Source organism: Eleutherodactylus coqui, chromosome 9, assembly GCF_035609145.1.
Source record: "Eleutherodactylus coqui strain aEleCoq1 chromosome 9, aEleCoq1.hap1, whole genome shotgun sequence".
Classification (NCBI taxonomy): Eukaryota; Metazoa; Chordata; class Amphibia; order Anura; family Eleutherodactylidae; genus Eleutherodactylus; species Eleutherodactylus coqui.
The window spans coordinates 57647743-57674070 of record NC_089845.1 but is presented as its reverse complement, the minus strand read 5'-3'; the positions used below and the strand labels follow the sequence as shown (position 1 = coordinate 57674070).

General features: G+C 42.6%; 1 protein-coding gene across 1 annotated transcript in view; it reads left to right on the top strand.

The window, feature by feature from the left end:
- GPLD1 (glycosylphosphatidylinositol specific phospholipase D1) overlaps positions 1–26328 on the top strand; it is a 41028-nt gene extending 14700 nt beyond the window's left edge. Inside the window, exons 12-25 of the mRNA XM_066578950.1 lie at positions 681–813; positions 2905–3038; positions 4000–4186; positions 7845–7955; positions 10849–10923; positions 11037–11193; positions 13106–13247; positions 13605–13695; positions 16531–16624; positions 17863–18039; positions 21650–21810; positions 24288–24314; positions 24391–24441; positions 25728–26328. Coding sequence (XP_066435047.1) covers positions 681–813; positions 2905–3038; positions 4000–4186; positions 7845–7955; positions 10849–10923; positions 11037–11193; positions 13106–13247; positions 13605–13695; positions 16531–16624; positions 17863–18039; positions 21650–21810; positions 24288–24314; positions 24391–24441; positions 25728–25808 — 1621 coding nt within the window. The 3' untranslated portion in view covers positions 25809–26328. The remainder of the gene's footprint in view (positions 1–680; positions 814–2904; positions 3039–3999; positions 4187–7844; positions 7956–10848; positions 10924–11036; positions 11194–13105; positions 13248–13604; positions 13696–16530; positions 16625–17862; positions 18040–21649; positions 21811–24287; positions 24315–24390; positions 24442–25727) is intronic.

Genomic DNA, 26328 nt, shown 5'->3' with positions numbered 1-26328 from the left:
GGGCATCTTGTGTGTAGCACCCTCTTCAGGTCAACCCACAGATCATCAATGGAATTCAGGTCTGGGCTCTGGCCGGGCCGTTCCAAAACTTTGATCTTCTTTTAGCAAAGCCATTCTTTTGTTGGAGGTATACTTTGGGTCGTTGTCAGGCTGAAAGGGGAAATTCCTCTTCATCTTCAGCTTTTTAGCAGAGGCCTGAAGGTTTTGTATGAAATTGGATTGATATTTGGAACTGTTCTTAATCCCCTCCACCTTGACTAAAGCCCCAGTTCCTTCAGCAGAAAAACAACCCCACAGCCTAATGCCGCCTCTACCATCTTCACTGTGGGTAGGGTGTTCTGTTGCTGATACGCAGTGTTGGCTTTGCACCACACGTACCTTTTGGAATTATGGCCAAAAAGTTCCCCCTCGGTCTCATCGGACCATAACATGTTCTCTCACATACTTTTGGCAGACTTGATGTAGGTTTTGGAAAAAATAGCCAAGCTTGGATGTTTTTCTTAGTTAGATTTTCCTATGGTGACTCATTGTTTTAATTTATTATTTTTCATGTATTTACAATTAAATATTGTTTTAAAATGGCATTTTTTTCTTGTTGGGTTGCTTCACTAAAGTAAGTTTGACACCTGTTGACCAATATGTGTTATTCTTGTTGTGACACTTACTTTACCGCTTTATAGTCCAGGAAGATTACGACCACAGAGCAATGAATTCTACAGAGACTTTAATTCATCATCATCTATAAAGTCTGTGGGGACTGATATAATCTCATCTGAATCTGGAGTCTATTTCCAACTAAATCAGTGGGCAGAGGTACATACTTTTATCAGCTCTATTTCTAGCTGTTTAGACTAACCAAGTTTTGAAGTGGATTTCCAGTTACAACTACACTCTTTGTCAAAAAAAAATCAACTCAGAAGAAGTTGTTGTTTTGCTGCAATACTCAGCATGCAGTTACATCTCAGGCAGATCTGCAAATGGTAGAGCTGTGCTGTGATTAGATGGACGGTCTTGTCACCTGAGGGACTAAAAGTGATTCCACCCTTGGCCTATAAAAAGGCTCTCGGAGGCTCCTTGTGTGTGGTGACCTCTTTTTCCACTTGTGTAGAGCTTGTTGACCACTAGACGCCTCTACGAGGCAATCAAAGAGACTGTGCCCAGTTAACAGAGTTTGAGCGGGGCGCATTATTGGGATGTGAGGAGCTGGATGGTCGTATCAACAAATTGCTGCCACCCGGGCTGTTCTGACCAGACTGTTAGGAGGTGTTGGGACCAGTGGATGCATGAGGGCACGCACACAAGAAGACCAGGCGCCCTTGAGACATTGCTAGTAGGAGAGAATCGTCTGATCATCCGACAAGCACAAGCAGCTCCAGAATATACCTCCCACCCACTGCGATTCATATAATCCTGTCACATACCCCACTCAAACTTTCTTTTACAAATATTTTAGTACAGTATATAGTACATTAAATGTCACCATTGAAAAAAGTACAGCTTATCTTACAAAGAGCAAGCCCTCATATGACTTTCGAAAAAGAAAAAAAATATGCCTCTTAAAATGTGAGGACGAATAATGAAAACAAAAAGCAGAAACAAACGTCTGGTCTTGAAGGAATTAAAGGCTACATACATACTCACAGACAATTTTTTATTGTCCCAGTGCGTCTAAAATGAACAATGTAGCAGCTTTGCAAATATTCTTTGTTAGAAATGACCTACCATTTTGTGTCTACCAGTCATCCTACAATACGTTTGGTAGGTTAGCAAGAAGCAGAAGATAAAGGGAGGACGTGTGAGTGTAGGTTCAGACTACATAGAGTTTGTTTGCTGTCTGTTATTATGGAGACGTTTCTAGCAGCTAAAGACGCAAGATAATAGGACATTTTTTAATGAAGACTCTGCATAACTCCTTCATTTTCCGTTGTGCTTAGTACGGCACATTGTAAATAACTTGTATTTTAAGTTTCAAAAACTATAATAATCTGGGTAAAATAAAAGTTAACATTATGGGAATCTTTTAGTGAAAATCATCATCAATCAAAAGTTAATTTCTCACTGGTTCCAAAACATAGAGCACATCACATCTTAATCTGTCCTGAGTAGGGATGAGCGAGTATACTGGCTAAGGCACATTACTCGAGCGAGTAGTGCCTTAGCCGAGTATCTCCCCGCTCGTCTCTAAAGATTCGGGGCCCGCGGGGGGCGGGGAGCGGCGGGGGAGAGTGGGGAGGAACAGAGGGGAGATCTCTCTCTCCCCCTCTCTCCCCCGCTCCCCGCCGCAACTCACCTGTCACCCGTGCTGGCCCCCGAATCTTTAGAGACAAGCAGGGAGATACTCGGCTAAGGCACTACTCACTCGAGTAATGTGCCTTAGCCAGTATACTCACTCATCTCTAGTCCTGAGCTTCAGACCGGATTCACATGAACGTGTACGTATTTGCGCACGCATGACTGCAGCGTTTTTGCGGAACAACCATTGCTTTTTGGTGTACGCATCGGTGTAATTTACTGCACCTTTAGCATGTGCAAGTTGTGCGCAATTGCGCGAGCAAGAAAAATACGTACTGATGCTATCAGCCATAAATAGCATAATGAGTTCCAGATATTTCACGCATCTCCTAGTGTATTTTGCACGCACTCGCGCATCGCCATTGACTTCTATGGGGACATTTGGTGCGCAAATGAGCAGGAAAGTAGAACATGCTGTGTTTTTTGCAGGAAAATACACTGATGTGAACGAACCCATTGAAATCAACGGGTTCTTTTCACTGCGTATTGCTCATGCAAATACATGCGCAAATAGAGTTGTGTGAATCCGGCCTTATAATAATGTTATGTATTATGGCTTAAAAAATTATTCTATAATGGATATTAATATGTGCTGTCATGTCACCATCGCAGAGCTCAATGCAGCTGATAGCCAGCGCCACCAGAGCTGTGAATGTGGGAAACGTGTTTACATTCCAGTATGCCAACCATATTCATACGCCTGCAGCCACCTACTTTGTGAACTCTTCGTATTCCAGGCTAGGATGGTAAGTGTAAATGTATAGCTTTATTCTTTGGGCATAACATTACAAATTGTGTGACTATGCCTCTCTGCCGTTGCCCCAGACCATCAGTAAACCTTCATACGTTCATGACTTTCACGGAACCAGATCTAATATTTTATTTGCTCTTTGCACTTGCAAGACGCTACACTTGTGGCCATGATGCTTACTGATGTCCTGGCACCATTCTGGATAGCCATTAGTACTGGAAGCTACTAGATGTTTAGCAGTCCTCTAGAAATAGATGGCTCTGAATACATAACAATGGTAGTAAATGTAAGAGAAGATTACCAACAGTTTTCCTAGGAGTTTGAAATCAAGTATTGGAAAAAGTATGTGAACACCCGCACATCACACCTATATGAGCTTGTTAGATCTTCTACCCCAAAACTATGGGCATTGGCCTTCTTTATCAGCTATAACAGGCTCCACTTTGCTGAGAAGGCTTTCCGTAAGATGTTGGAGTGTCTCTTTGGAATTTTGTGCCCAATTAACCAAAAGAGCGCTTGTAAGGGCGAGCCCTAAGAGGATGAGAAGGTCTGACTCGCAATTGGCTGTGCAGGCCACTTGGGTACCCCACACCAAACTCATTAAACCGCGCCTTTATGGACCAATATTGGTGTACAGGGAGAAAAGTCATGCTTAGATAGTAAAGGGCCTTTCTGGAACTGTTGCTGCAAGTCTGGTGTGGATTTTGCCGCAAATCCACGGCAGACTTCACCCCTTCAATTTAAGAGTTCATTGAAATCTGCTGCGGATCCGCAGCAAAATCCCCTTCAATAGGTACAGATATGGACGTGGAGTTTGGTGCAGATTCGCAATAACATATCCATATTATTTATCTTCTCTACTATAATTCACTTCTTTCTGGACACCCTACCGCTTGCATGATTTTAAATCCAAAGATAGGTGTCTGAAAGGGAGTAACATAATAATATTTTCACAGGTCGGTCACCACAGCTGATCTTAACAACGATGGCTGGGAGGATTTAGTTGTAGGAGCCCCAGGCTGCAGCACTTTGGGCCATTTTCAAGTTGGCTGCGTGTATATTGTCTACGGTAATGATTCAGGAATTCCTTCAGACAACATCGACTTGGATGAAAGCGCTGATGTATTGCTGAGAGGCTTTGAGGTAATAAGACGTAGGATGCCTGACTCTTGGTTATATAGCCATAAGGGCGGGCACTACTTGTCATGGTACAAAGGATGTCCATAGCATAAATTATGCCAGTATCTCCAACAATGATACCATATGCATTTTATAGGTGAGGATGAAAGGGCAAACATCAAAATGCACATGGTTGGTTCCTACAATGAAAACCCAACTATTTTGGAACAGTGATGGCCAACACTTGTTTGCTTCCTCCCTTCTTTTACTTTGTGGAATAAAGGATATGGAAGGAATCTCATAATAGGTTAATAAGCTTTAAAATGACTTGTTTCCTTGTTCAGTGATGGTTTTGTATCTATAGAAAATAGTATACCTGCCATAGAGAAAGGGTTGGGGCCAAACACAGGGCTTTTTCATGTTGACGCTTATAGATGACAAAATATATATTTAGTATACATAGTTCAGCCAAAACATTTAAGCCAAAAACACCTGCCCAATAATGTACAGGTCTCCCGAAAACAGCTCCGATGCATTGAGGGATGGAATCCACACGAGTCACCGACTTCTGAAGGTGCTCTGTGATATCTGGCACCAAGAGGTTAGCAGCAGGTTTCTTATGTCCCATAAGGTGGGGCTTCCATGGATCAGATGTCCATCTGTGAGCCTTGGGTGCCTGTTACCCTGTTGCCAGTTCACTGTTTTCCCTTCTTTGGACCACTCATGGTAGATACAAACGATTACATACTGGGAGCCCCACACAAAACCTGTCATTTTGGAACTGCATTGACCCAGTTGTGTAGCCCTTTTGTTTATTCGCTTTCGAATTTTTCCTGCTTCCAACAAATCAACTTCACACTTTCACTCCCGAATCATTTTCATTTTTTTTATTGCCATTTTCTCGTCCCTGCCTACAAGAGCTAAAACTGTTATTTTGCTGTTGTTTTTTTTTTGGGGGGGGGGGGGGGGGAAGTTGTATTTTTCCAGTGGTGCCATTCAATATACCATATAATATAATATATATAGGTAATAAGAACTTTAAAAAAAATTTAAGTCAGGTGACATACAAAAACCTCCCACAATTGCAATGGTGTTCTCTGGATTTCGTTTTTATGGTGTTCATGGTGCAGTAAAAATAACATCATAGGGCTCCTACCCACTTGCGTTTTTTTAATGCTGCGATATCACTGCGTTTTTTTAACGCAATTGTCAACGGGACTTTCTAATGTTAAAAACACATCGCACAAAAATCACAAAGCACAAACTTGCGATGCTTTTTTAAAAAATATTATAAAGTCCCACTGACAATTGCGTTAAAAAAACACAGCGATATCGCAGCGTTTAAAAAAAAATGCAAGTGGGTGTGAGCCCTTACAGTTATTCTTTGGATCCTTACAATTACAGCGACTCCGAATTTAAATAGTATGTTTGAAGCGTCCGAGAAACGGGCCCACAGTCGAGGAGATAGCAGGGTAGAAAAAGGCCTTGTCATGCGGTCTACCATCTGCTCCCCTGGGGATAGCTCAGGACTAGACCAATTTACTGCTGGGGAAGGTCACAGGGAAAAGTAACCTGTAGTCTTCTCTGACACCACTGTTTCGTCCTCTGCGGTGAATCTTGGCGATTGAATAGAGTAGTCCACACACAGGGAAAAAAACGGGAACGGTCGGTAGTGTCCGTTTACTGTAACTTTCGTAAAGTCCAATTCACAACAGTAGTATGGCACAGATACAACAAGATAAGGTGGTGCGACAGGGAGGATTGTCGAGTATTCTGGACGATCCACAGTCCTAGTTATCTGTGTGATCCCACTCCTGGCGACTATCTCTTTCTCTCTACCGGTAAACACTGACGTTTCTTGTGCCTTTCTCTCGCCAAGCAGCAGTCCTACTCTCTCACTCAGTGCTTAGTGGTAGCATCGGCATATCCTGGGTAGACTGGTCCCAAGCCAAGCACAAGGAAATCGCTCGGCTTCCTCCATTCTCTCCGCACACAGACCGATCAGTGTCTGTGCAGCTCACTCACTGACTTCTCTTTCCTGCTAGCTTACAAACTTAAACTTACCTCAGACTAACTTTAGACCGCCTAGCAGAGCATCCTTGCAAACACATATAGAAGACATAGTCACATGACACACAAAGCGATACATTTTCCAGGCGTATCCCAGACATTAACCCATTCAATCCTGCAGAGGTGCAATACACATAATCCACATGCATACTACACATAAGATATTTTTTATTTTTCCACCATTGGGGTTATATCAGGACTTGCTCTTTGCAGGAAGAGCTGTAGCTTCTATTGTTACCATTATGGAGAACATGCAACTTTTTGATGACTTTAGATTCAATTTTTTTTAGAAATGGTATGACCAAAAAAAACTTAATTCTGGCATTGTGTATTTTTTTTTACCCCGTTCATTGTCCGGGTTTGCCCAATTCAACACAGCTGTCACCCATTAGATATGGCACAAGTTTGGCTCCCAGGCTCACTCCATATACATGTATGCTCTTTTGCACCAAGTGGTTAAAGAACTGACTGTTCACTTGATTCCTAATACATTTCTCCTTTTAACAGGTAGGTGCCATTGTCATGAGTTGATCAATATAAAGGCCCTTTTAGATGGAATGATTAGCGTTCAAAAAATTGCTCAAACGAGTGAAAGTTAAAAATAATTGTATAGTCTAAACACAGCCAACAACCAAACAACAAACAAAAAAAGTTTTTGTACAGCGTTTAGCGCTGCTTTTCCACCATGCTGTACAATGCTGCCATTCATTTCAATGGAGATGTTCATACAAGGGTCAAAATGCAGTGTAAAAATGCTGCACTTTGACAGCATTGCATGTTCTATCTTTGGCCATTTTCAGCCCTGTGTTGCCCATTGAAATGAATGGGCAGCGGTTTCGGCACTGCCAAAAAGGCGGCACAACTTGGTACCACACTTTTGGCAGCGTAAACGCTCTAGCTACACTGCCTGAGAAAAAAAAATCCATACTCACCTAGCAGGTGCCGCCTGGGTCTCAGCTGCTATTCTCCGTAGTTCTGGGCCGGTTGCCCAGCACTTGTCAACGCATCTATTGCTAGTGACGGGGATTTAAACCCCCACCTCCCAGTGAGAGATTGCTCTGAATATCTGACCCAGCAGAGTGACAGCCGGTTCATACAATCACAGCCAATACTGGATGCATCATTCAATGGCTGTGATTGGTGCATCCAGTCACTCAGCCGACTCAGCCAATAAGAGCAATCTCTTGCTGGAGGCGGGGTCTTCAAACCCTGTCACTAGCAAAAGATCCTCTGTCGGCTTGACTAGTGCCTGGCAGCTCCGCTGCGGATCTTAAATCATATTTTGCCCGTGGACATGAGCCCTAAGTGCGAGATGTAAATTAATTAATTGAAATCAGTCGGTTATTTTCCAGTTAATTCTGCCCAAATTGAAATCAGACGGCACTTGTGAGGCCGCTATTGCACACAGCTCAGCACTAACTGCCGGACTGCATCTGCGTGAAATGCGTGGACTAGCGGTGGCCACTAGTGCTCATGTTATGCATATGACTAATTTTCTCATTGGCTATTATGTACAGCTATCAGTTTATAAACAAGGTTAATAGAGCATATGTAAATACCAAAGTGAAATGCATCTGCGGTAGACAGTAATGTATTCACCTTTACTTTACAGTCCGCTGGCAGATTCGGTTCTTCTGTGACAATGTTGGACTTTAATGTTGATGGACAACTAGATCTGGCTGTTGGGGCTCCATCTGTTGGCTCTAGCCAACTTACATACAAAGTAAGAGAATGTGCGTTATCTTCTATCCTATATACATTTAGGTACATACAGTATATGAAAGTTTGTGAACATGAAAAATGGAAGTCCACCTATCAAAATACTAATGTCCACCTGTCCATGAGTGACTGTGTGAGTTACATGCTTGTGATCACATGACGCTGATGTCATCAAAGGTCCTAAGACATAAAACATGCATATCCTGACAGCAGCCGTGTGCTTACAGCACCTGTGATGATGTCACTATTTTGTGATTAGTCACCTGGACTCTGTGTCCATGAATGAGTTACATGCTTCACCCTTGATCACATGATGGTTATGTCATCACAGGTCCTTCATCCCTGTGCAGATTACGGATGGGCTACATCCCATACAACCCCCCGTGGCCTCAGTCGCTATGGAATACTAATGACCACCTGTCTGTAAGTGCCTAACTGTGTGAGTTACATGTGAAGATGCCACCATCATGGGATCAGTCACCGGGGCTCTGACCTCTGCCCCTGATCACACGACAATGATGTCATCGCAGGCCCTTCACTTTATTAAAAACCTGCAGGGCCAGACAACAGCCCTGTGCTTACACCGGTGATGATGTCACCATAATGTGATCAGTCACCTGTGTGGGAGGAGACTGGGGTCACATGACCAGGGGGTGATCAGTCTGTGCAGGACTCTGCTGTGTGGGTTGTGATCCCAGTTGTACGGGATGAAAAATGTATGTAGCAGAGCTGTATGTGATGTACATGTAGCAGAGCTGTGTATGTGACATGCATGTAGCAGAGCTGTGTATGTGACATGCATGTAGCAGAGCTGTGTGTGACATGCATGCAGCAGACCTGTGTGTGTGATGTGAATGCAGCAGACCTGTGTGTGTGATGTGAATGCAGCAAAGCTGTGTGCGTGATGTGCATGTAGTAGAGCTGTGTGTGACATGCATGTACCAGAGCTGTGCGTGTGACGTGCATGTACCAGAGCTGTGTGTGACGTGCATGTAGCAGAGCTGTGTGTGTGTGACGTGCATGTAGCAGAGCTGTGTGTGTGTGACGTGCCTGTAGCAGAGCTGTGTGTGTGACGTGCATGTACCAGAGTTGTGTGTGTGTGACGTGCATATAGCAGAGGTGTGTGTGTGACCGACGTGCATGTAGCACAGCTTATGCCACCAGAAACACTGGTGCTATAATTTCCTAATAATTACTAGTTAATTTTATAAAATCAGAAGAAATATTTATATGTTCCAATAGCTAGTGTCAAAAGTGAAACAAAACCATTATTATGAAGCCTACAACCCCTGGAGAAATCAATAAACTTTACAGAAAATCAACATAATGTGGACTTAGACATATCAAGCTGGCAGTGTAATTAATTTTAATCAATTCTGAACAAATAATAGATATATTCTACAATCGTAGAGGACCCTCAGCAATGTGTCATGTAATGGAGTTTGCCATAATCTAATTATTGAGGAATCTCAAGGAATCTGAGAGGAAAAGAAATGGATGTAAAATCAGAGGTACGATAGAGGACCATTATAGCCTACAGTGTCTTTACACACTTCCATAATGTGTGTGATTCAACTAGTACTTGATGTTTATAGCCAGCACTTTAGATTCCCCAGTTGCTGTTTGTAAATTCAGTCACTCAATGTCCTGACAATTGTGTAGGGGGGTGCCCCACACACTCCCTTATTATGTAAGTGTCTCAGTCGTCCGAAATCTGTCACGGCTAGGGAGGGGAGACAGAGAGAGGGCACAAGACGCCATGGTTCAAGCACCGAATGGTGCCATTTTGTAGAAACTTCTTAGAAGCTGCATGCGTGTGCGGAGAAGGACCTCTTAGCACGCCATGTCCATAAGAAATAGTGAAGGACTAAGCCCCCCCCCAGCAAACAGGTCCAGCAAGGTGACTAGCAGGCCTGCAGAACTATAAATACATTTGTAGCTCCGTTACAGAGCAGTAGGAGGGGAGGCAACAGGCTAGAGAAACAGCAGTTGTGGCTACTGCTCTGCAGACATTAACTACAGAGAGGCCGTTGAGCATGTGGCAGTGGCCATTAACAACTTTTACCACAGCGCTGTCTCCATCCTGGAGAAGCAGCGCAAGAGCAAGTCACTGAAATAACCCTGGTGATCAGAGGGAAGATCTTGAGGACAGCAAAAGGGCCCGATGACCAGGGCCAAACGAGAAAGACACAGACAGCGTGGAAGGAGGTGCTACGTGCAGTAGAGAGGCTATAATATGGAAGTGATGTACCGCATGTAGTGCATCTGTATTTGATTTACTCTGGCACCTAGTGTCTGCTGCAGACCTCCTGAATGAAACAGATATACATAAAGTGGGATTAACCCTTTCCAATCCACTGTTTGACGTCTTCCTACATTCTGATTGAAGCTTGTACAGCTCCAATGTCAGAAGAGGTCCGACAGGGTATTCTTACCATCTATTGCCAGCTACTCCGCTGTGGGAGCCTCTCTGGTGCACACACACTGGCTTTAGCCAGCAGATGGCACCTTTGCATGACAGCAAAAAGAGAAAGCCTTTTAGGAAACCCTGAATCCAAAATTGGATTGGACAGGGTTATAGTACCTTGTTGGACCAAGATTGAGGCATACTGTAAGTGTGATTTCTAGTGAAAGTTTTACGCAACGTTCAAGTACCGTTCCTTCCTATGGAGTGGAAATATTCATCAGGCTGCTGTTTAGTAATGTTTATTTTTGGTAAAAAATAAGTAAATCTGGCCTCCATATCCATCTGTCAGCTGCTGCACCATCGTGAACCTGTTGTCGCACCACCTGTGAACCACCCAAATAGACTAATATTGATGATTTTTCTTTTTTGCATAATTTATTTTAATACATTATGCTGAATTTAATCACCTGAACACGACTCTTTCTCCTAGGGTGCTGTATATGTGTATTATGGCTCAACGGAAAGGGGTTTTTCATCTCAACCAAATGTCACCATAAAATGCAGAGTAAGTAATTGTTAAAAACACAGCCACTGAAATAATTCTGAGGATGATAACTACATTGAACTACAGATTTTCAATATTATCAGAAAATGAACTATACATTCTTTACATTGCAGTTTTCATATTGTAACTTCGGATGGATTCTACACTCCGCTGACGTGAATGAAGACAAAATGCTAGACTTAGTAGTTGGTTCTCCTTATGCTCCTGGTGGAGGAAAGCAGAGAGGTTTGGTGGTTGTGTTTTATGCAAGTCATAGAAGATCCACAACAGGTGATGGAAGTTATTTTAATTCTTCACTCAATCATGATACCTATTTTTTTCTAGAAATTTATTATGTAGAAATTTTCATACAACAGTATAAGTAAGGATGGTTTCACATCTGCACAAAGGGTTCCACTGTCCTGCTCCATTGTAGCTAAACTGCTCCGTCTTAGGACGGAACTGAACAGTGCCTAATGGACCCAATTGACTATAATGGGGTCCATTCAGTTTACTCTCAGCTGTCCCCGGCAGACACGCTGCTAAACTCCCTCCCACCTCCCTTCTCTGGCAGCTCCCATAGAAGTCTATGGGAGCTGCCGACGAATTTCGGTGGTAGGTCACTGTTACCACTAGGGCCACTATGGGGGTCACTATCACTACTGGGTCCACTAAGGGAGGTCATTGGTATTACTGGGGTCACTCTGGGGGGACACTATTACTATTGGGGCCACTATGGGGGACCATATTACTATTGGGGCCACTATGGGGGCCACTCTTATTATTGAAGCCACTCTGATTACTTTGGTAACTTACTACTGGGGTCAATAGGGGGGGGGGGTCACTATTATTACTGGGTCCACTATGGGGGTAATTTTTATTACTGGGGCCACTATGAGGGTCACTCTTATTGCTGGAGTCACTTACTACTGGGGGCACTATTATGACCAGGGTCATTGTTACTACTGAGGCCACTATAGGGTTACTATCACTACTGGGGCCACTATGGGGGTCACTTACTACTGGGTCCACTATGGGGGACCCTATTACTACTGGGGCCACTCTTATTATTGGAGCTACTCTGATTACTGTGGTCACTTACTACTGGGGCTACTATGGAGGACACTATTATTACTGGGGTCACTATGGGGGACCCTATTACTAATAGGGCCACTCTTATTATTGGAGCCACTCTGATTACTGTGGTCACTTACTACGAGAGCTACTATGGAGGACACTCTTATTACTGGGGCGACTATGGGGGACCCTATTACTACTGAGGCCACTCTTATTATTGAAGCCACTCTGATTACTGTGGTCACTTACTATCTGGGCTAATATGGGGGTCATTGTTACTACTGTGGCCACTATGGGGGTCCCTATCACTACTGGGTCCACTATGGGAACAACTCCTATTATTGGAGCCACTCTGATTACTGTGGTCACTTACTACTGGGGTCGCTATGTGGGTCACTGTTACCATTGGGGCCACTATGGGGGTCACTATCACTACTAGGTCCACTATGGGGGTCAGTCTTATTACTGGAGTCACTTACTACTGGGGCCACGTTTATGACTGGGCTCACTATGGGGGTCGCTGTTAGTACTGGGGCCACAATGGGGGTCCCTATCACTACTGGGGTCACTATGGAGGTCACTTACTACTGGGGCCACTATGAGAGTCCTATTACTACTGGGGTCATTATTACTACTGCAGCCACTATGGGAGTCACTATTACTATACTTAAAATTACTATCGGCCCTTTGAAGGCACCCATAAGGCTGATGTGACCCTCTGTGAAAATTAGTTTGACGCCCCTAGTCTAGAGGAAAGAAAGTTTTTACACCAATACAGAAGGAGTTCTTTACAGTAAGAGCAGTGAGACTATGGAACCCTCTACTTGAGAACGTGGTGATGGCGAACTTACTAAAAGAGTTTAAGAGGGGCCTGAACGCCTTTCTTGAGTGTAACAATATTACATTATACTCACTAATTACTTCAGAAGGGTCGGTGATCTGGGGATTATTCCGATTGTCAGATTGGAGTTGGGTAGGAAAATTGGCTTCTACCTCATTGGGGTTTTTTGCCTTCCTCTGGATCAACATTGGGAGGGTAATAGGATGAACAGGATGGACACAAGTCTTTTTTCAGCCTAACATACTATGTAAGACATTATGTACTGACTGGTATGCTTTTCCTAAGGCAGCTTATATGTGGAAGAAGCTGACTGGAGTATTTCTGGGGAACAGAACTATGCCTGGTTTGGTTATTCCATTCATAGCCATGACCACAAGAATAAAACACTACTGGTGATTGGGAGTCCAACCTGGAGTTCATGCAAGAGGTATTTCTTTAATGTCAGTTCTCAACAAGCCATGTATAGGACTATTGACCATACCAGTCTATATAATCATACGAATTGTAGATAAGATGTAACTATAAACTTATATATACATAAATAGACAGGAAAATGAGTATTATATAGCACTATGTGAAGCGTGTTGGACATTAGTCTGTTATTCCAACTCATATGATTTCATATTTACCATTCATTTCTGTGGATACTGGGAGACAGTCTAGTCCACTGGACAGTATAGGAGACCAAGATGTAGTATTGGAGTCGAAATCTGATATTTTTCCCGCCTTCATATGACAATGCGATTTACACGATATAATGCAAAAATATTATATTTTTCTACAGGTATTATTGTGAAAATCCACAAAGTGTTGGGAAAGCATTTGGTTTCTACCCACCAAGTAAAAGCATAGCTTTCATTTTGCATGGAACTGAAGTAAGTTCCCTTTTTCTGTCACAGTTTGTGATACATACTAATTCAGTTACCACATTTCATTTCCTGGAATTGAGTAGTGATGAGCGATTATTGGAATAATCGGTTCTTGTTGGGTTTGGGCCAATTTCATCAAAATAATCGTGAATTGGGATGATCGATTCCGACTCACATTGAAGTCAATGGGAGTAAAAATCTGGTTTACTACTTTGCCCTCCAGAAGGTCCCAATGCAGGCAAAGCCTCCCAAATTGCATGGGAATACAGCAACATATCTGGTAAAAATAGTGTAAAGTGGTGTGGGGGTCACTTGTACCACAAGGGTGTCACTGAAAATAAAAGAAGGTCCATGTAGGGTCACCTAGATCATATGCCAAGTAAGGCAGCAAGTGTGCTGCTCGTTTTAAAAGCTATGTCATAAATTTTGCAAAGGACAAATTCTACCAGGTGAACAGAACACTCAAGTACAGGCCTGCTCCAAAGAACAGCTGTAGCATTACAACTGGTTCTTGTGCTTTAGAAAATTTTAATTTTGGGAGGAGGAGGAAACATGGTGGAATCAGAGGAAGAGCAATTCCACCACCACGAACAGTGCCTTGAGGGCAGAGTGTGCTCCTCATGGAAGCATGATTGCTGTAGCTCTGTATTTCTATATTGACGATCAAGGAGGATGGCCAACCAGTAATGATGATCTTATCTTTTGATGTGGGCTATGCGACAGTCCTTCTGCAAGCACCGCAGCATAAAAGGGGACCAACACAGATAAATATCCCACAAGTCTTGGGGATACCATGAAACATGGGCCACCCCTTTTGGCTTCTTACCCCACCTTCAGGACATTGACCCTACTCGCTGCCTTGGCAGGTTGCTGCCCTGGAAAGTCTGCCTCTTCCTCCTTCCCCTGCTCCTACCCTTGTATCTTAGATTAAGTACCTCAGCATCTTCCACTTCCTCTTCATCGCCCTTCTCCTCCTAAGTGGATTCTATGTTAGATTGAGCACCGGGAGCTGACTTCTCCATTTACGCAACCCCGAGTACACATTGCTTGTGGAGGGCTTACCACATGCACTGACCCACCCTCATCTTCCTCTTTGGAGGAAGAAACTGAAATGGTCATCATTGCATTCAATGTCTTGGTCTTCTTCCTCTGGTTGTTTGGACTGTCCCATTAACATCCATGACACATCAAACAGCTCCTCAGACTGATCCATGGGGACTGCTTTGGAGTGTGTGGGGGATTTGGCATGGGATGAGGTAGAGGAGGATGCTCATAGCCGACTGATGCAGACTGACTGCTGTGTGCCTGTGACTGGAAGGAAGAGGAGGTGGTGCTACTTGAGACATGCTGTCTCATCCACTCTACCCCCTGTTCTGCGTGTTGTGGATGTAAAGCACAGGCAGAACCACTTCTAGGGAATGGCAGTGTACTTGCCTCACCACCTACACAATGTAGAGCTGTTGCTTCAGTGGGAGTCACCTGACGTGCCTGTGCTCTACCTCCTCAATCACCACCACTACGTCCCTTACTCCTTTCTTCATCTTTCATTTTTATTTATTTTTTTACTTTAATTTTTTTGGTTTAATTTTTAGAGTAGTTTTATGTACCCTTTCAGCTAGCTTTGTGATTTGCCCAAAACAACTACTAGCAGATAACTTGTAGGGGCTGGACTCGTGACTTCGACTAATGTCTGAGGCTGCTCACACGCACTGTGTGTATTTGCTCCTTCCCTGTTTGGAATTTTTTGTTTTATAGTCAACAAAAACTATCGACAACTAACTGGGCCGCATGATATGTGAGAACAGAAGGCCATACCATATAGGTTGTATATTGTGAACTCCCCCTGTTTTGTGCAGTGTAATTTAATTCCCCTCACCCTACTGCTAGCTGCTAAGGCCTGCAAATAATTCATAGTGGCCATACTTGTGACTTTGAACAATGTCTGAGGCCACAGAAAACTGCAATATTCCCCACGCCAATTTGTAGTTTGCCCGTCTGCGTTGCTGCTCTATGCCGTGACAGCAGCAGAAATACTCCCTCTCCCAATGTACAGACTATGTTTTGTATATGCAAATAAGCTTAATGCAACTTCTTTCTCTGCTCCCTCCAATACAACCCTGTTTAATGTCTCTGTTGGTTTACAAGCTTTCACACCAGCAGGAATATATCCTCTGTAGAATATCTGTCCCTGAGAACATATTGTTTACCACTAGAAGCAATTTCACTCAGAATTAAACTGCTGTAATACAATGCACAATAGTAATCTGGTTTGCCCACCATATTCGGGGATGATTATGCACATGCTCGTAAAGTCTAAATCCGATGATGAACAATCCGTTTCCTATAGGAGAGGTCAGGAATAGAGATGAGCGAGCATACTCGCTAAGGGCAATTACTCGATTGAGCATTGTCCTTAGCGAGTACCTGCCCGCTCGGGAGCAAAGATTCGGCTGCCGGCGGCGGGCCTGGAGCTGCGGGGGAGAGTGGGGAGGAACGGAGGGGAGATCTCTCTCTCCCTCTCTCCCCCCGCTCCTCCTGCTCATGGCTGCAACTCACCTGTCACCCACGCCGGCAGCCGAACCTTCTCCACCGAGCGGGGAGATACTCGCTAAGGACAATGCTCGATCGAGCAATTGTCCTTAGCGAGTATGCTCACTCATCTCTAGTCAGGAATATCAAATAGGGGAACCTGGAACAGGCTGGGTGCCTTTAGAGTTACATAATATGTAAAGTTATAAATGAGGGACTATACCTTTGGAGCATATGATATGCTAACAATGCTGCTTTCATTTCCAGTATAAAGAAACCTTTTATTTACATTAATTGGTTAATGTTTTATAGGACCAGAGTAAGATGGGCTCCTCATTTGCAAGTGGAACTCTGGCTGTGAACGGAGAAAACAAACGTGTGCTGATAATAGGTTCACCCACACAACGTATGTAAATCAGTCTAGCACTATCAGTAGATTATGAGTACATCTTTGGGAAAATAGAGGATTTACTGTGAGCAAGTGTGAGCGAAACTTTAAAAGTCCATGTCTTTCACTGCCCACGTATTACCGCAGTATCGCCAGCAATTCAAATCCGCTCGTGTGAGACCCCTTAAGGCTCTATTCACATCATGGCTGAGCCTTCCATCAGACGTACACATTGGATATACTGTCCAACATAAACCTCTTATGTTTGTCGCTGTATATTGATATAGTGGCATAAGTTACCTACCGGTATATACTCGCACATTAAAGATAGAATGTATACCATGTGGTATAGTTTTTTTTGTGGGATGCTACATCTGGAGAGGAAGGATATTATAGGTTATAAATCTAAGGTTAATTGTTAATCAAGGTATACAGGTAGGATTTATTAGGGGCTGATCCAGGGAACAGTCTGATTGCCATTAAGGAGTCAGGAAGGAATTTTTTCCCCAAAAGGGCTAATTGGCTTCTGCTCTTGGGGGTTTTTGCCTTCCTCTGGATCAACAACACAGGAGGATAGACAGGCTAGACTAGATGGACATTGTCTTCATTTGGCCTTACAAACTATGTTACTATGCTACATTTTCTCTACAGCTAAAAAAAAAGGTATACTGATGTACAGTCGTGACTAAAAGTCTTGAGACTGACTCAAATGCTGGTTTCCACAACGTTTGCTGCTTCAGTGTTTTTAGATTGTAGTCAGATGGTTCTATGGTATACTGGCATCTAGCATGGCTGGGCGAACTGCAGAAGTCTTGGATAAAAAAAAAGTGAACACTGTAAATAGATTTTTTGCCTAAACTTGATGTATTAGTCAATGAATGTTTCAAAACATATGAAATGCTTATAATTGAACTTCAGGACACCATAGAAACATCTGAATAAAAGATCTAAAAACACTGAAGCAGCAAACTTTGTGAAAACCAACATTTGTGTCAATCTCAAAACATCTGGCCCTGACCATATACCAACCCAGCGGAGGACAAAAGCGCACTCTTGACCTCCGTTGGGGGAATGAAGCCCTATGACTATGTTTAGCATATACTTTGGGAACTTTTCCTAGCGAATATTGGAAAACCTAAGGTTCAAACGTGATGTGAGCAAACCCTTGTATTGATAGTTTAATGACTTGACAAAGCAGTGACACAAATGACAATGTCTTCCTTATATCAACATTGATTGTATTTGGATTGTTTCAGGCACAAGGTCCAAGGTTGTATTCATATCAAGTGAACTGAAGCATGCTGGTACAGCAACCGTGTACGACCTGAAAGGGAAAACTGATCCATCACCCCTCGGCACACTAAGGGGAGACAGAGAGTTTTCACGTTTTGGAACCCAACTACATTTAAGTGACCTGGACGACGATGGTCTTGGTATGCTAAACAAATGTTCTTGAATGGGTTGACTGGTTGCATGCAAATACAATGAAATTAATATTTAAGGAAAACTTCTGAAACTATTAAATAGACTTCAGATTTTCATCATTTCGCCTACACCAGATACTACCTGACCCACGTTCCAGCTATGAGAACTAGTCTGTATGAGTTTTCAGATGGTGCATGTAAACAAGAATGTTCCCATTCACTGATAGGAAACATAGCTTAAAATTGTCAACTGAAAACACAAAATATAAAGAAAGACTGGATACCGGCATCTCCATAGAAAATCTGTGTTGATGAATATTTAAAATGCCCATAAGAGGTTCAGAAGAATCACAGTGAACTCACACTACGCGTTTCAAACCGAAAATGGTTCTTTTCACAGCACAGTGAACATCTTTTGCTTCAACTATTTGAATTCACAAGAACTACTGAAACAAGATAATAAAAGAATAGTGAGGGGTGCGTCAAGTTTTTCATAAGACAGAAGAAAAATCCAAGACGGTGCACAAATATACAAATGCACTCACCTGGTGCCAGGCAGGGAAAATCATTCAGATAGACCCTGCCAGCATCGATATCCAGGAAAGCTTTGAAAGGAATCTTTAATCCCTGATCCGTGAAGCGACGGAGAGCTGCAATATCCAGCAAACAAAGCACCTTGTAAGGTGCTTGGTCAATTACTCGTAGTAGGGAAAAAAAGCTGATTGCGCTCGTGGGGTTAAAGAATTTATTATTATGACAGAGCGATGCGTTTCGGCGTATAATCACCGCCTTTTTCAAGCTCAAAGTGAGTGGTCTTTTGTATTTTTTGTGCTCATTCTCTTTAGAATTTGTTTTTTTGTGTTTTTCCTCTCCACTTAACACAAGCCGCTGTATTTCATCCACACTGGTGTATTATGGGATACATATGCCTTTAATTGAAAGAGCTTATTTGATTGGTTCTTGTGATTTTAAATAGTTGAAGCAGTAGATGTTCACTCTGCTGCAAAAGAGAACCGTTTCCGGTTCGAAACATGTAGCATGAGTTCACTGTTTCTTCTGAACTTTTTGACATTTTAAATATGTATTAATAAAGAAACTTTTCTTTTATATAGAAGAGTCGATTTTCAGTCCTTGTCTGTTCTTCTTGGCTGTTGGCTAGCAGCGGTCAAGGCCCTCTAGTTTGAGCATGGCCTCTTCCACATATGGAGAATACGCTGCGGCGAGCCCACGTTTATTACCGTTGAGTAACACAAAGTATATTATAAAAAGACAGGTAAATGCATAAAACCATCATGCCTCCTAAACATTAACCCCTTCTCACATAGTGGATGACTGACAGGCGCTAAAATGCTCAACAGCCATCCCTGCGGTGATTGATTCTGTTCTTTCACACAAGATGATCATCACTCAGTGAACGGAGGCAGAGCGAGCCAAAGATCATTCCGGGCCGCCTGCCCCCATTCACAGTAAGCAGGCCATCGTTCCTAGATGAACAGGTGCCTGTTTAAATCGAATGATGCGATAGCAGACCAACAATAATTTTATGGTCTACATGAAGGGTATAATCAGCGATGGATTGCCGATTGTTTTTTTTTTTATTGCATGCGTTCTCACATTGCACAATCATCTTGCAAACCACTCAATCTAAAGAGCGATTTACAAAATTCTAAAGCACCATTACACGGAACGATTATTGTGTACAGTCCTGGAATACTCCTTTAAACATGTTAGATATAAACATTACTCTCCTGGGAGATAAGTAGAGATGAGCGAGTATACTCGCTAAGGCACATTACTCGAGCGAGTAGTGCCTTAGCCGAGTATCTGCCCGCTCGTCTCTAAAGATTCGGGGGGCGGCGCGGGTGACAGGTGAGTTGCGGCAGTTCCTCCCCCGCTCTCCCCCAAATCTTTAGAGACGAGCGGGGAGATACTCGGCTAAGGCACTACTCGCTCGAGTAATGTGCCTTAGCGAGTATACTTGCTCATCTCTAGAGATAAGCATTGCTATAGGTGTCTGACAGCAAGTCTATCATGGCTATAATGGTTGTTAAGAGGCCCATGAGCTTTAATTCACAGGGCCACAGTTCACTCCTGGCTGGATGGCCAGAATTAAGTGTTACTCAGTCAAATCAACATTCATTTTAAAAAGTAAAAAATAAAATCAAACTTTTTTTAGGCAAATTTACAAATTCTTCATATGGGGTGTTTCTTCTCTACACGGTGTTTGTCACTCTTCTTCATACTCAGAAAAGTCCTACTTCGTAATTTCAAGGCATTCACAGGTAAGATTCTAAAATATAACCTTTATTGTCGACAATTAAAATAAAATAGGCAAAAGACAGACAAACACTAAGTTTGCTCGTGCAAATTGACCCCTCAAAATGGCTTGAGGTTATGTGGTCGCAACCAAACTGTTCGTATAGCTTAGAGGAGCCCAAAATTATGGTAGAGTCAGGCCTCCCCTAGAACTCACAGTGGTATACACTGGTCATAAATTCTCCGACCAGATGTGCGAACAGGAGTGGATCTGTTTGCAGTATCAGGTTAGTGCCTAAGAGAAACCCTGAAAGAGTGTAAATACTAAACTGGTATTAATAGTTCATGATTTCATGGTTCAGAGTAGTGTAAATGACTCGTGGTTCGTAGTTCATGTAAATGACTTGTGATTCGACGCGTTTCAGCCGTTTAATCGGCTCATCAGGAACCTATTGTGAACCTACTTTTTAATCTAACAAGATAACCCGCATAAGATGGCCGTAATTATCAGAAGTCCCAGCCAACTGAATCCCCGTATAATTAGGGTAGTATGCGTAGGATGGCCGTACTAATGCAGAAATCACGGCCAGCACTGTACCCGTGTCTAAAAAGGAGCAGCACACTAGGAATAAAAATGTGCTGCGCTAACTGACCCTGTAAAGACGCTAGGTATCTCCTAAGGCTATAAACCCAGACCTAAGTAACTAGGATCAATCCCTAGACTGAAATAACTCTGTCCTGAGCTGACAGCCAAAATAATAATAAAAGGAGAGCCTGCCTATAATAGCCAGAAAGACAAAAAGCACCTAAATACTAGTGCATCAGGACAAACCAATAGTCACACCAAACTAGAAATCAAAATAAAGAAACAAAAAGGTCAGGTAGCATAACCTCCAGCCAACCACCAAGTAGGTTCACGATAGGTTCCTGATGAGTTTCTCTTGGGCACTAACCCGATACTGCAAATACATCCACTCCTGTTCGCACATCTGGTCGGAGAATTTATGACCAGTGTATACCACTGTGAGTTCTAGGGGAGGCCTGACCCTACCATAATTTTGGGCTCCTCTAAGCTATACGAACCGTTTGGTTGCGACCACATAACCTCAAGCCATTTTGAGGGATCAATTTGCACGAGCAAACTTAGTGTTTGTCTGTCTTTTGCCTATTTTATTTTAATTGTAGACAATAAAGGTTAGATTTTAGAATCTTACCTGTGAATGCCTTCAAATAGAATTTGATTCTCCTGTCGCGGTGAATTATACTTTGTAATTTTAAAATGAATCTGAAACAGAAAATCTAAATATTAGTAAAATCAACAAAACAGAAATATTTTGACGTAATTTCTTAACATTCTTTGCAGATGAAATCATTGTGAGCGCCCCTCTAAGGAATGACGACATTACTTCAGCAATGTTTGGTTCGCAGACTGGTCGGGTTTATATCTATAATGGGAACATCACCTCTACGGGAATGTTAAGTGGAAAATGCAAGTCATGGTTTTCGCCGTGTCCCGAGGACTGGGTATGAGAGTAAAATAGCTAAAGATTGATGGTGGTGCTCTAAATTAGTGGTTCTCAACTCCAGTCCTCAGGGACCTCCTCCCCCTCTCCCCCAACAGGTCATGTTTTCAGGACTTCCTCAGTATTGCACAGGTGATGTAATTATTGTCAGTCCTCAGACTTTGCCACAGGTGTTCTTACTATAGGATATCCTGAAAACATGACCTGTTGGGGGTCCCTGAGGACTGGAGTTGGGAAACACTGATCTAAATCAGTATGGCTGCACAAATCCATTTCATTATCTCCCCAACCAGAAATATTGCTAAATTGTCCTAAAATTGTAATGAGTTAAAATGCATACTTTGGAAAAGGACCCCTTATCACAGGGTAACAGAGAGGACTAGTGTCCAGTAATAAGCTGTACTCCTGGCTAGAAGAATACAAGTAACAGAAAGTTATATTCCTTCTTCCCAGCCATGAAAGCAATAAGCAAAGAAACATTTCCATGCCAATATTGCATAATTTTTCCAGCAAGCACAGATATATTTACCATCACCACGTAAGTCATTTACTCCAGCACTTCAAAACATCTCAACATCCGAAACTGGTTGTTCAGAACCCTGACAGTTTTGCCACATTACCTAGACTAAATGTTCTAAAAAGATACTTAAGAAGAGTCATGGAAAACCTGTATTCAATTGCTGACAGTTGCTTTAAAGGTGCTCTGCCATTGGAAAACAAAAAAAAAAAATCTATACTCACCTATTCCTCCCCTGTCAGTCTTCTTATCGCATCTTCTCCCTGCCAGTCTTCTCCTGGCTCCTGCATTCCCCCGGGTCACCTCACCACAGTCCAGCTGATTAGTCTTTTGGTGACAAAGCATTTGTTCCCTGCACTCTCCTTCCTGCAGGGCAGTGTACCCAGTCACTAGTGACGTAGTGTTCAGAGCCTAGCAGGGAGTACCGATCTATTGCTGAGACTGCGCATGTGTGTTTTCTCTCTGCTATAGTATATGAACACATGCGGTGAGACAGCGAGCATGCGCAGTCTCTGCAATAGCTTGGCGATCCTTTCTAGGCAGTGAATGTTACATCACTAGTGACGTAACCTTCACTGACCTGCCAGAAGAAGAATGCAGACAATGGATGCATCATAACAAGAAAAGGAGGAACCGGCCAGCTGGAGGTGAGGTGACTAGGGAGACTGGAGAAGATCAGCAAAGAGAAGATGCGGTAAGAAGACTGCCTGAGGAGGAATAGGTAAGCATTGATTTTTTTTTTAAATGACAAAACCCCTTTAGGCCTCATGTCCACGGGGAAAATCAGGCCCGCTCCGGATTCTCCATGGAGAATCCGCAGCGGGTCCCTCCTGCCCCGCGGACATGAGCGCTGAAAATGAGAATAAACTTACCTCCCGCCGGCTCCGGATCTCCTTTTCGCTGCGGCTTCATCTTCTCTCCGTCGCGGCCGGATCTTCTTTCTTCGGCTCGCGGATGCGCAGAATGACGTCGGTGACGTCAGGCCCCCTTGCAATACAGACAGCGCTGTCCGTATTGCAGTGGCTTGGTCTAGTACTGCAGGTAAAGCTCATACTAAATTCAATGGGTATTGTGTCTGTAGTACCAGACTGGGCTGCTGCAATTTTGAAAGCGCCGTTTGCGGGCTTGGCAATCAGCTGATGGACGGGGATCCCAATGGCGGACCCATAGCCGATCAACTATTAAAGAGTATAGGTCATCAATAGACAATCTTTATAAGCAGGCAATAATTTCAAATCTGTAATTTGTATCTTAATATGCATCCCCAATCTCCCGCAAACCTGCTGTGCGACGCAGAGAGAAGACTACTGAGCACGAACATAATGGAAAGGACTAGTCCTTTATGCATTGCATGGCTGGTTTGCAGGTGCCTAGCGGGAAAATGTGAGTCAGTATGAGGATACAAATGATAGATCAGTGAACTTTAGTTACTGTAGTTTATGGGTGCGGGCGAAGGGGACAGATCTTAGATTCAGCCTGTAAGAGTAAAGGGTAACAACTAAATGGTGATAGGTATAGGTTTTGAGTAAAATGATTATTTTTAAAAGGCATTCAGAAGAAAACCTAAGGATCATTTTGGTGTCAGACGGGTTAATGGTTATTGGTTACCAGAGGTCTAGTTAAAAGCCAGAGTGGTTACCTCCTACTTCCTCTTCCGCCCCTCCTCCCCCAATAAAGGAAGAAGTATCTCTCCGCCCTTTTTTTCTTGTATCCTTTTCCCTATACCTCCCTCATAAAGCTATGTGGGAAGAGGTTTTGAATAAATGCATCAAATTCAGGTTAGATTAGTTATACTGAAAAACTCTCAGAATTATCTGATATTTTACTGATTTATCATATTCAGAGTATCTCAGTAAAACAGATGTTACCTGTTTACCCTTTGTAAAGTAGAAAGGAATTTAATAAAAACATTTAAAATAAAATAATCCATTTGCAGTAACCCTGTTATTTTTTGCTTGTAGGCACAATATATCCTGGTTTCTCCTGAAGTAAGTGTAATAACTGCTGTACTAAGTAAAGCTCTCTCTTAATCTGTATGTTCACCTACTGTACATCAAATTTCAGGAAAAGGCGAGATTTGGGAGTGCTGTCACCACCATCAAATCAAAGCATAAGGTAGGTGTATTCATATAGTTAGCTCACATACGTCTTATATTTACAGTATGACAAACATACTTCTATACCTGACTATAGATCATCTCAAGTCATCTTAACATTTGTTAGGAACTGCTCTCTTAAAGTGAATGTCCACCTTTAAACAGCCTGCTTTAGGTCGAAAATTCTGTATTGATGAATCTTCTAATATTTTTACAAAAGGGTTAAAGATCAGTTTTTCCTGATACTAAAACCCCCCTATCCACTGTATGGCCATAAACGTAAAGCAGAACTACTTCCCTAAATAAGGGCAGCGTATAAGCTCGACTCTGCTGGGCAAGACACAAAAAATCTCCATAAATATGAACCCCATTCTTTTGAATGTGGTCATATAAATGAGCGATTTTGTTTCCCACATTGTGGGGAAATTACATGTTGGTGAGTGCGATATCAGGCAGAGCTTCACAGCCCGACTTTGCACTAGCTAGTGTGCAATTAGCCTCAGGGCTCCTGCACATTGGCGATCGCGATTTTTGTGCAACCCCTTTTGTAACATGAGAAAGTCCTATTGACATTTGCATTAAAAAAAAAACAACAAACGTAGCGTTATTGTGATCGCCAGCGTGCAGGAGCCCTTACACTTTTTGTACCAATTTTGGTGATACTCAAGGCGCATCATAGGCTTATCAACCAGGTGTGCCAAATTGTACATGTGATACATCAGAGAAGAACACACTGAGAAACACTCAAGTGATGTTTCTAAGCTCTCCTGACAAATGGAATGCAGCGCCACCTATTGGAAGGCAGAATTCTTGCAAGTCAATGTCAGACTTTTTAAATAAGCGTTGTAACAATGACTGGGACTTGTGAGCCAAAGCCAGAATAACTATACACAGACAGCTGTTTCGGAATGATTGAACCTCATCGGTGTGCAACAGATATCTGGCTTGGCTAGTGAGAGGCCTATAGGCCTGACCCACGTTAATATGCCTTTATAGGAGAAACTAAACTCCTTTGAAGCATGTTTATGATTGCATAGTTTATATAGAGGAGTGTAAAGCAGTGCTAATCATCCAAATATTATAAGTAGTGTAAGCATAGAATAATTCTACAGCATGTTACCAATCAGTGTCACGATCTTTAATGACATTTGAATACATTAGTTCATTTTATACCCCTCCAACAAGTTGTTTCCAGCCAGCTTGTTCTGCTTTTGACCACTTTTATGAGTCTTTAAGTGAACTCTAGGGTACAGAAACAATGGCTTACAGTATAAAGACATTTATTAACTGATTTAATCCTTTCAGAAACAGGTTGTGGTAGCAGCTGTAAGAAGTTCCAGAAAAGCAAGACTGGCTGGAAGTCTCTACATTTACAATCTATACTAAATATTCCATTTACCACAAATCTTGCACTATATGTAGGTTTGAGTAGGTTACAAACTTCAAAAAATAATTACTTTTGGATGAAAGCCCTAAAACAGACATTGTTGAAAAGCCCAAGCTTTTACAGATCACATTTGAAAATCCAAAGTAATAATGAGTTTATATTGATCCTATTTGGAAGTGTTCTGACAGATCTTGCCATTAAAGCGTCCCCCTAAACAGAATTTTAATAAACTATTAAGCTGGTATCATATAGCCCCACCGCACTAGTCCCCCTCAAAAAATATACGTTTTTGATATTGGTAATTTATCGCTTTATTTGTGGCTAAAAAAGCCATGTCCAGATGCCAGCTGTAGGTCAACAGAATTAGGAAAAGCACTACATGTATTTCTATAGGGAAAGGGGGGGCAGGAAGTCCTTGATTTTGGTACATTTTCCCTACTAGGAAAAAGCCAAAAACCTTGTGTGTGACCTAAAAACACTACCTGAGAAAAGCTTGTAGAAAAAAAATAAAATAAAAAG